We start from the raw sequence: 12,055 nt of genomic DNA on the forward strand, positions 1-12,055 counted from the left end.
TTTTCCCCAAATTTCATCTCTCCTGGATTTCTACTGAATAGAAAATCATTTAGATGAGCTGACATTATTTTTTTAGGTTGTTTTTTTTTTTTGCAAGGCAAATGGGGTTAAGTGGCTTGCCCAAGGCCACACAGCTAGGTAATTATTTAGTGTCTGAGACCAGATTTGAACCCAGGTACTCCTGACTCCAGGGCTGGTGCTTTATCCATTGTGCCACCTAGCTGCCCCGACATTCTTTTTTTAAAAATATTTAAACCTGTGTAGTGGTTAAGGAATTATTAGATAATCACATGTAACTATGACTTTTTACTCTGGTCCTATTCTCTGTATGTTATATTCTCCACCCTCCCCATCGCTCAGGAGTTGTCCAAAACCATGAACAGATTGGGGTGGTCTTCTCTTCCATTGACTAGATACCCCACTAAATGTGTCCTCACCAATATTTTAAGACTCCAAGCACCCCAATTCAATTTAACAATCAGATTAACTTTTGAAAAAAAAATTTTTACTTCAAAGTATAGAAAGAAGAAACATAGAAATATTGCCCCAGACACCTAGAGAATAGAATCTTCTCTGCATCACTTCAGTCTCTGGGAAGGGTAAGGATATTATGCTCACATCTTAGTTACAGTTCCCCCACAGTATTAGTTACACTTGAAGGCAAAAATCCTCCTTCTCCCCCGCCCCCCACCAGTACCCCAGGACCCTGGCTTCTCAGGGCCTCTGCTGCTGGGCTGACTTCGACATCCAATCATAGTCCCCAGGGTCTTCATGGGTTGAGATTTCAAGGCCAGGATTTTATTTATGAACCTAGAACTGAAAAAGACAAAAGAAACAACCCAAACCTCAAACTCATTCCCTGAATCTGCATGTCATAAAGGAAGGGGAAGGTAGCCCTAGGGCTCCTCCCCATTTATTATTTCGTGTCTCCTGTTCATGAATGAGTGAGTCTTTTACCTCCAGATACAGTCAGTGGGAAAGAAAGCCACCATGCCTCAATCAAGTAAACTGAAAAAGCCTGCAGTGGAAAGAGACTAGGTGGACCCAACCACACTGTAGGTTAGTTCAGTGTCCATGCCAGCCCTAGTCCTCCTGTCCCCATCTCCTTTTCCAGTGCCTCCATCATAGGTGATTTGGACATGTTCCAAAACCCTTACGTTCCATATTAGTGTGAGTTATTTAGATACCTTTACTTTTCTCCTAACACTTAAGAAAAGTTGTTCCAGTAAGTTTTGCAAGTAAACAGGAGAGGAAAATCAGGAAGGGAACCAAGCATGTAATTCAAGACTATGTAGGACTTTGAGAAGTTTTATTATTGAATTGTTTCAGTCATATCTGACTCTCTCTGACCCCATTTAGAGTTTTCTTGGCAGAGATCCTCCAGTGGTTTGCCATTTCCTTCTCCAGCTCATTTCAAGTCAATGAGGAAACTGAGGCAAACAGGGTCAAGTGACTAGTTCAGGGTCACACATCTAGTTGATACCTGAGATCATATTTGAATTCATGAACAAGGAGTTTCTGATTCCATGTCCAGTGTTCTATCCATTCCACTTTAAGGGGTGAGAAGGCTAATATGAGTGTTTCAATGAGGGACTTTAGGGCTTATAGAGAGTGCATTAGAAGGTTGGAAGGGGTGGGGAGCTACAAAAAAAATGAAGGAAGTAGTATGCCAACAGAAAATTTCACATTTGTCTGAAGTTCTAGACTCAAGAAAGAAGGGAAAAGGAGAAGTAAATAAACATTTCTTAAGTACTTACTATATTCTAGGCAATGTGCTAAGTGCTCTATAGATATTATCTCATTTTTGTCATTTGACCCTCACAATAGTCCCTGTGAAGAGGGGGAATCATATCCCCATTTTACAGTTGAGAAAACTGAGGTAAATGACTTGTCTAGGAAAGAAGAAAGAATTTTCCTTCTTTGTCTTTCCTATATTATTAGACTTACTTACTCCAAGATGATGTCAGGTTAATCTTGTTGGTGCCACAATCTGGTGCCACAGATTAAATAGGCTTCAACATGCTTGCCCAAGAACCTGTTCTCTATTGATAATTTATTTTCTATGAAAATTTATTAAGCATTGAGATGGTGAGGTGAACTAGAGTCCAGAAGACCCATATTTACTCCCACCTCAGATTAGCTGTGGGTAACTGACTGTGGAAAAATCATTTAATCTCTTTGCCTCTTTTTTCTTATCCCTAAAAAGATTTGGGTATTTTGTTTGTTCTTTTTTTCCCCTTAGAGGCAAGTGTGGTTACAAAACTTGCCCAGGTATCTGAGGCTGGATTTGAATCCACATCCTCCTGACTCCAGGGTCAATGTGCTTTAACTGCTACATAATCTAGCTGCCCTTCAAAAGAGGTTATATATAATAAAAGGAGCTACCTCATGACACATCTGTTTCCTTATTTGTCAATTGAGAATAGTAATACCTCTTACCACTTCCCTCAAAGGATTTTAAAAATCAAATTCAAGTGGGGTTGCTGGATGGTGCAGTGGAGAAAAAAAACTGACCCTGGAATTTGAGGATTTGAATTCAAATCCAGTTTCAATATTTACTAGCTATGCCATCCTGGGCAAGTCTCTTTAAGCCCAATTTCCTCAAAAAAAGAAGAAGATCAAGGGCAGATCTTTATGGAACAAGTCACTGGAAACCATGAATTATATAGTCAGATACTAATTTTGGAAACAGGAATATCAGTTCATCAGTTTTGAGCTATAAAGTAGCTTAGAGATCATCTATTCTAGATGAAGAAACTAAAGTAGAAGGACTCTGCAAAGAGCAGAGCCAAGATTTGAACACTATTGTCATCCAATTCCAAATTCTGTTCTTTCAGACTCTTTCAGCAGTCAAAAAAAAACCCAGATGGCCTCAGAATCCAGCCAAATAAGTCATATTTCTTTATTCTCAATGGCTGAAATTAATGTTAATACATTATTAGACACTGACCTCAGGCATTGACCTGAGGTCTCTCATGCCTCACTCCTTTCAGAATGCCTCCATTTACCTCTGGTCCTTATCTATGTCCATGCTATATTTAGTTATGGTCATAGTGTCAGAATTCTAGGTTCATATATGGCACCATCCACAATTTCTAGCAGCCTGGTTGACCAATCTGACTAGAGAATGTTGAACCCTAATCTAAATTTTTTTTGACAGTCATAAGAGCTGAGACTTCTCCTAATGGACTTCAGTGACCTGTACCTTATAATCCACCAGAATTGTCAAGAAATCATCAAGAAAGTTCAGTAAGCTTAAGGGCATTGATGTGCTTAAGATAACAGGTTCTATTCCATATAATAGGTATATCAGGCTCAAGTAAACATGTAGACTTGCTATTCAAAGATGAAGCCACTTGAATCTCATTAATTGGGCATGTACTAATCTACAACTACACCCAGCTCCAACAAACCATCACACAAATGGAATCCATTGGCCATTTTGGGGAAGAGGAAGAGAGTAGAGATGGAGCAGATCAAATTTCCATCACAAGTAGTCAAACTCACCATAAGCATGATTAAACCATGAAAATCTAGTTTTAAAATGAACACAGTGACATGCACAATAAATTAAGGAATGATTTCCTTTTCAAGAGGAGGTTCATTTTTATAAATAACAATATTCCATTCACTCACCATCTGTTAGTAGCTTCATCTTTATATACAAAGGATCATAGAATGTCAGTGAAGGAGGAACCTCAGAGTAAGTGTGTACTGGAGCCAACTCCTGCCAACTCCTGAGAGCTAATAGTTAAAAAAAATACTATGTGAGCATTTTCACTATGGAAATTAGAAAATGCTACAAATCAGGGGTTGGTTTATTGTCCTGTTGAATGTCTAGACTAAAGAAAATAATGGAGAAAATGTTAATAGTGTAGATCAATCATAAAAATATGTTATACATTATCTGTTTGCCTCAGTTTCCTTAGCTATAAAATGAACTGGAAAAGAAAAATGTCAAAACTAGTCAAGCATCTTTGCCAAGAAAATCCAAAGGGAGATCATGAAGACTCCAATATGATTGAAACAAATGAACAAAACAAAAATATATTTTCTGAGATATGATTATTAAACCTTTATCAGAGCCTGTTGTTAAACTTTTTCCAGGAATCTTTTTAATGATATTCCCAAAAACACTTGGGGCTGATTTAGAACAAATCCAATCATTTGTCTAAACAATGGCACTTCAGTCACTCTTTTTCTTTTCCAGGGTAAACATAAACTAGTTCCTTCAACCAGTTCCCATATGGGATAAATTCAAGATCCTTCACCATGTTGAGCACAGAAATGTTTCTTTTTTTGTATTTATATCCATGACAGTATGTAGTATACAATAATAGCTTAATAAATACCAGGTAATTGATCATGTTTCTCTAACACTCCATTTTATCTGTTTTCTCCTAAAATGTGGCACTCAAAACAGGGCCCAATACTCTTGATGATCAGAGCAGAGTACAATGAGGCTATAATATCTGTGTTACTACTTAATACCAGAGCCCTTAACTGCAGAGTAATATTACATTCAATTTCTAGGTTGACATATCACACATTCTCAAATGTTATTCAGACAAAATATGATCTAGTTGCTCTTCTCTCATTTTGTAATTTTGAAGCTGATTTTTTAAAAATAAAATGAAAGATGTGGCATTTAGTAAATTTCATGTTAGATATGACTCTTTCAGCCCCAAATGGTCAGAATATAATGAATTATAATCTATTTATGATCAAAGATAGCAGCTATTGATAAATTTGTTTTCATAACAGGGTCCTAAAGCATACTTTAAACTACTTTTTTCTTTGTGAAAACTCATAGTGAAAATGGACTTCCTTATGCAATATGTCTACTTTGGTCCTGTTTATAGTAAGTAAGAAAATTTCAAGGGTGAGTCATCTTTAGTAAACCTTTTCCAGTCATGAAAAAGTGGAAAGAATTGATCTTTGGTCATAAACAGTCTTATTTTTCTACCCTTGCCCTTTTGAAAATGTCTCCAGCTGTGTGGCTTACAAATGCAGTCTGGTAGCTTGGGGCTCAGTATGCCAAACTGCTAGTAATGGGTCCTACTTGCCAACATAAATTTAACTGTCCTTTGGAATTCAAAGTTAATGGATGTTGATCTACTTTAGTTTAATTAAATTAATGGAATAGAAACATTACAAGTTCCATTAATTTTTTTTAAATTTAGAATTCAATTTTCCTTCCTTTATCACAAGTTCAAAATGAATACTCTCCATGTATTGAGAAGCAAAAAAAAATTCTCTGTGTTTTTTATTAATACACAAGGGACTTCAAGAAATGAGAACATGGTAAGAGCTCCTTGCATTATTTTTTCTTACATTTTAATGTGTATTACTTACAAATACACATTATATATAATTACATCATCCTTTTGGATGTCTTTCTTTTTCTCTTCCTCATTTCATGATGTGTTGATAATCCTTGAGTTATTTTTCCCAGTTCATGTGTTTAATGAAGTTCATAATTTAGCAAAATGCATCACACTCACTAGTAACTCACAATACTGGTGAGGTCATGGGTCAATGACATTGACAATTTGTCCAAAATCCACATCACATATTCTTCAGAGTTGGAGGCACCAAAAAACAATCCATTGTCTTTTCAGAATTGTTTCTGTAATATCTATTTATTAGTTCAATCTCCCTAGAGGTAATAAATGTCCAGAAAATCTCTTCCCTCTATGTCCATTGATTTCCTGGAACTGATGATGGGGACTTGTTCAGCTCGCATCTCTGAGTTTAAACCACACACAGGGATGAAATCATATGAACATATGTTCCATTGGGGCATCTTTTAATCCAAGTGGTAGCTGCTCTCACCAAGACTGAGTTCTTAGAGCTGGGTAATGAGGCTTTTGGATTCATGTCATTGCCTTTGGTAGCTCTTTTTACCCTCTAGAAGATATATTTAAGCAGATTCCTTTCATCCTTATGGAGTGAAAACATAATTTTTCACAGTAGATTCATTTATAATACATATACTTCTGCAAGAAGCTCCCTCCTTCAGATTTGAAAATACTTCAATACTAGCTGTCCAAACCTGAAATCTATCATGAATTCAGGCTTTTTTAGAACTTATTGACACAAAGGTAAATTTAGTGGCACTGTCCCATTTGGATTACTTGGTGCCTAAATCCCTATCCTGCCCCAAATCCCACACTATTATTTTCATCTCATAGTCATATCCTATAACTATTCCTGGAGTCCAACAAAAAAAAATCTTCCACACAAATATTCCCTTTTATAATTTGTTTGGGAATGGATTTCTGAACAAACAGTCTTGATTTTATTGTGATTCAGAAATGGAGGTATGTCAAAATATGAAATAATTACCACTCCACAGCATCACAGAGCTAGATTTCCTTAAGAAAAATCTACCAGTCCTTCTAAACTAACATATTAACAATTACAATATTAAATGTAAAGGAAGTATGTGACTTCTATGTGGGCAAAGAATGGTTAAAACAAAAACTTTTTCAAACTATCAAATCCCCTCATTCAAAGGAACCTTTTCTCTGACTTTTCTTATATCTGCACAATTGTTGGGTTGAGGCTGATCTTAAGTTCATTGAGATTGGGGTAAGGGTGAGGGAAATGGTGCTAAACCAGTTGTTTCCTGACAAATTGGAGGGTTGGCTATATACACTCTGCATAAAAATCCAATTGACTTGGGTTCCTCCAATTCCACATTCTTCAGTCAAGTCAGCTAGTTCAGGTCAAGGTTGAACAAGAGTAATCACCTCGCAAAACTGAAGTTGCCTACTTATGAAAAAATGTTTTAGAAGTCCCTATTTCATAACATTTTAAAATGATCTTAAATACTTAGATGATCCTCTTCATGAAAGAGGCATGGGAGACCTGCAAAAGGCCAAATATAACCGGCTAGAAATGGGAGACGATCATTTCCTATCCAGAAAAATAGGGTTGAGGAGATGTGGGGGTGTTAGCCGGCGAGCTTCTGGATAGGCGTCTGTGTCAGGATCGATAGGCAGCATAGTCCCTGGATGGGGCATAAGGCTGATGTTTTTTAGTTGGTCCTGGTCTCCGAGGAGTCATGTTCATGTAGTCACTGTGAAGAATTCTGTTCTTTTTGCTCTTCAACTGTGGGGGGGAGAGGAGAAAAGGAAGGTTTCTCAGACTACTTTTTTAAAAATGTGGAACATCAAAAACTTGTCTTTATGAAAACTGTTCAGGGTCTCACCTATGAGATAAAGATGGCTATCAACAATCCTTGAGAATATTGCACATTGATATGACTATTTTTTTTTGCAAGGCAATGGTGTTAAATGACTTGCCCAAGGTCACTGAGCTAGTAAATATCAAGTGTCTAGGGCTAGATTTGAACTCAAGACCTCCTGCCTTCCAAGACTGTTCTATCCCCTGTGCCCTCTATCCTAGCTGCCCCCACAGAGGAACTTTGAAAAGAAAGTGGGCAGCAGGTTTAAGTGTTTTATCTTGACAACAAGACTGTGTCTAGCTATATGAATTTTGAGAATCTACTCCTCTAACACCCGCCATGAGGGAATTTCCTCTCAACAAAGTCTACCTATGATTCATTTGTTTTGTTTAGTACCTACTACTCCTCCACTGAAATTCTGTTCTGATGCCATAGTGTGATGTGTAGGTGACTGTGTTCTTGAAGACTAAGTTAGTCAAACTCAGTGCTTCCTGTTCATGAATCAGTCTGCTCAAGTTCAGAGAGGTTTAAAGGTTAGTCTCAACAGATGAATTGATTTTTTGGAGTATTAAAGTGTGTAGTACACTATTACAGTATTCAGGCTTCTTAGTCCTTAATGGTACTTGATCATAATAAAGTCACTGTAAGTAGGATTTTGCTTGAAACTATAAGAGATTACCACTATAAACTTGGTTTGTTTAGAAGACCTGTACTATACAAATAAATGCAAATGTCTCCCACAATGTAAGCAATATCTATAATGTAGAAATGCTGTTCTTATTTCCTACTCATAAATAATGTTAGACATAGTGCAATGGATAGGGAGCTAGTATCAGAGTTTGGGTTGAAATGTGTCTCTGTCACAAACTATCCCAGAGTTAAAACTAAAACTACAAAGGAGCTGACATGTTGGTAGAGGAAATTTAACCCATATCAGTTAATTCACAGGTCTAGTTAAAAGCAATTATCAATAATTAAATTAGTTGTGGTAATTTATAAACGTTGAGATTACAAAGCACTTTGCAGAGTGGTATAGGGAAGTTAGTCTCTGCTTCCTGTTCAGACTCACTAAAATTGAATTGATGCTTAGGTATCTCCTACTAGGCAAGTAGATTCTTGATCTCATAAAGAATCTTCTTTACGTGTTCTGTGGGGATGCAGAAACATTCTTTCTTTTTGTACTTAAGTCAAAAAAAATAAGCTTTTTCATGATTACGTAGTCCAAAATGTCACATCATCAAGAACCTAGGTACTTGGTATTATGGACTAATTAGCAGGAAAAGGAATATTCACATTTTAGACCTCTGGTATGTGGTTCAGGCAAAGAAACATTATTTTAAAAAAGATTCAGGCTTAGTTTGTTCTATATGATTCCTAGGTTATGCTATTTGAGGTTGTGCCCTTGTAATTTTTCAAAAATTCATTTTAAGATCTGTGGGGATAGGGATTTTAGTGGACCTAATCATTGCTTCAACAATATCTCAATGATAGCTTCCTATACTGCCAGAACCAAATTGGTCTGAACTTGGTCTCAATTATTCTCAGTAAGTATTACAGAACTATTTGCCAGCTTAGAAAATAATAATTTAAGCAAGAAGAGATTGAATTTAAAAGCTCAATAAAAGTTGGTAGAGGATCCAAATAGACCTAGCCAATCCTGCTGAACTTAGCCAAAGACCAGCAGAGATTCCTCAGACTTTCAGAGGATCATCATTCATTTACCCTCAGGATTTCTATCCCAAAGTCACTTCATACTGCCCCAATGCTTTTCAGTGAGCACTCAAGGTCAAAGAGAAATTAAGTTATCTAAAGAATTCTCATTTTATTTACCTTACTATTGTTATAGTGAACTCACCTCAACCCCCAAACTACAACTTCTTAAGCCTTGAACAGAATTATTACTAGTGGAAGAGCTAGCTGAGCATGTCATCCAAGAGATTTTGGTGAAAGTGGAGTTAGAAAGAAAGGAACTGAGTTCTAATGAGAAACTCTACTAAAATAGAAATGACAGAATTTGACGACTGATCAAGCATCAAAGGAGAAGACAGGAAAGAGATGAGGGTGAAGAATCTAGATCCGAAGAATAATGATGCCAGTAATAAAAAAAATAAGAAGTTTGAAGGAAGAGATATTTTGAAGGAGGAATGATGGTTTCTGTTTTAGACATCTTTTATTTAAACTATTCACTAATCATCTAGGTGGAATAACAAGCCATTAAAATTGAAGATGAACATGGAGAGAGACTGGGGCAGAAGCAGGCAGATTTAGAAGTCATCAGTGAGAGACTGGAGTCATGCAAGGCAATGTGGTAACCAATCAATAAGAAAAGAGAAGCCAAGAACAGAGACTTGGGGCATTTCTACTTTAAGGTGTTGGGTCATGAAAGAGTATCCATCAAATGAGACTAAAAATAAATGGTCAAAGAGATAATAGAAGGATAAAAAGTGTGCAGTGTCCTAAAAGCAAAAATAAAATAGAGTTTCAAGAACTGAGCAAGCAATTATGAGAAATGTTGTAAAGATATAAAAAAGAATAATGATTGAGAATAAGTCATTGAATATAGTGATTAGGAAGTCATGGCTGAGCTTCAGAAAAGCATTTTCAATTGAGTGAAAGGAGAAAAAAGATATTATAATGCATCAAGAAGTGAGTGGTTAATGAAAAAGCAAAGACTTCAAGTCTCCTCCTTTGGATTCCATGACATTACTCTCTCTCCTGGTTTTGCTGCTGCCTGTTTGACCATTATCATCATCCATCTCAAATCCGCTAAACATAGGTAGCCTCCAAAATTTAATCCTGCATTCTCTCATCAGAGAGGCATTCCCATGGCGATTTTATCAGCTCCTAAGGGATTGTCATCTTTATGCAGATCCAATCTGTATCTATACATCTAATCCTAATTTCTTTCCTCTTACCTTCATTACAAACCATCTGATTAAATAGTTCCATTAGATGTTCTACTAATGGCATCTCAAATTCAACAGATCCAAACCAGAGCTCATTATTTCCCTCTCCTCTAAATCCATTCCTCCTCCAAAATTCTCTACTTTAAAAAATTATTAAAGTTTTATTATTTTAATTATAGAAATCTAATTCCCCCCCCCCTCTAACTCCCCTTACCTGCTCACATTAGGAGTTTTAGAATTCTCTTTGACTTTTAGCTCTCCCTGACTCTCCCAGTCAGTTCCCAAGTCCAGTCCAACATCTGTTAGGTCAGTCCCCTTTCCTCTATTAACACTACCAAAACCCTAAATAGTCCTTGGAAAAATCTTAACGACTTCCTTATTTGTTGCTCTATTTTTAGATTTCCTCCCTTCCAAACAACTCTCCACTAATAGTCTTTCTAAGGTATAGATCTGATGAAATCACTCTTTTGAAAAACCTTCACTGACTCTAGGATAAGATGCAAATTCCTTAACCTGCCTTTTAAAGATACAGTCTTCTTCCAACCTATGTTTCTACTTTTGTTTCACATTTCTTCTTTCCATGCTTTCTATGTTCTAGTCAATTGGAACTACTAGCTGGTACCCAACATTCCATCTCCCTCCTCTATCCATTCACCCCAAGTCCAGATTACCCTCTGTCCTCATCTCTCTTTTTCAGAATTCTAAGCTCAGGTGTTAACTTTTCTGTGAATCCTTTTCTCTTCCCCATAGTTGCTAGCATTCTATCCTTCCTTGGACAGATTACATTTTATTTATATATCTGTGACCTCTAGCAAAATATAAACTTCTTTTGGGTGGGGACCTCATTTTGATTTTATCCTTATATTTCATGAACTTGAAATAGTGCCTTGCAGGAGTTACTTAATAAATGACTATTGAATCAGTAATTTATTAATTAAATAATGATTTATTGATTGGCTGGATGAAGGAAATATAAATTGTTTGGTAGAGAAATCTCACTATATTACTCATTAATCCTTCAGAGATCTATAATTTCATTATTAATGAATTCACTCTAATCACACAGAATGAAGCTCCCTTTAATTTAATAGATGGTCATCAAGGGCTCTGCAAGAAAAAGCGAGGCTGACAGCTTAGGCTAGTGCCCCCTCACATCAATTTAATTCATTTGCAAGTCATGGCATCACCTCTCTGATCTCTTGGAGAACTAAGGCCAGACAACAACAGCAATAACAATGGACAAAATAATTCACTATCCTGTGTTCAACTTGGTGAAAGGTCTTGCTACTATAGTTATGCCGGTCCTTGCACAATAGACATAAAACCCATCTAACTTCCTTATAGCGAACTTAGGAAGTGAGGTTATAGCTTCCTGAGACACTTCTTAATTCCAGGCCAACTTCCCATTTGTCCCTTCTATTTTCAGACTCCAGGGACAGGCCCATCTGTTCCCTTCTTGCTGACATAACTCATGATCCTCCTGAGACTTTTTGGAACTTTGGAACAAACCTGGGATGGAGGGAAATTTTCCCCTACTTTTCTGACCCATGGGGTTTTCTAAGGGTTTTTATTGTTAGAAACGACAGAAAAACCAGCATAAATTAAAAAAAAAGAAGACAGAAAGTTACCAAGTTACTGAAAGCCTTAGAAGTGATAGTTATCCCAGACATCAGTGGAATGTGAAAAAAACTTGGACCTGATCCTTCTTAGCTTCTCTCTTCTATCACCAACTCCTTTTTCTGTTCCAGTCTAAAAATTCATCCACACCCCAACCCCGCTTTATTCTTAATGTATTAGTGAATAAGCTTTCACCTAACCTTTCCTCAAACACTAAAAACTAAGAAAGTAAAAATAAGAAGGTAAAGTAGATGTCAATGCTAAACTATTTGTCTGCAAATGCTAAAATATAGAAGTGCAAACTAAAGAAGGAAAATCTAGGTCAGGTCTTACTATCTTC

At 36.6% G+C, this 12,055-nt stretch overlaps 1 protein-coding gene across 1 annotated transcript in view; it reads right to left on the reverse strand.

The window, feature by feature from the left end:
* Positions 1–221: 221 nt before the first annotated feature.
* The window catches only part of CD28 (CD28 molecule), a 70,785-nt gene continuing 58,951 nt past the window's right edge, over positions 222–12,055 (reverse strand). Inside the window, exon 5 of the mRNA XM_074191574.1 lies at positions 222–7,116. Coding sequence (XP_074047675.1) covers positions 6,991–7,116 — 126 coding nt within the window. The 3' untranslated portion in view covers positions 222–6,990. The remainder of the gene's footprint in view (positions 7,117–12,055) is intronic.

This window comes from Macrotis lagotis, chromosome 6, assembly GCF_037893015.1.
Source record: "Macrotis lagotis isolate mMagLag1 chromosome 6, bilby.v1.9.chrom.fasta, whole genome shotgun sequence".
Taxonomy (NCBI): Eukaryota; Metazoa; Chordata; class Mammalia; order Peramelemorphia; family Peramelidae; genus Macrotis; species Macrotis lagotis.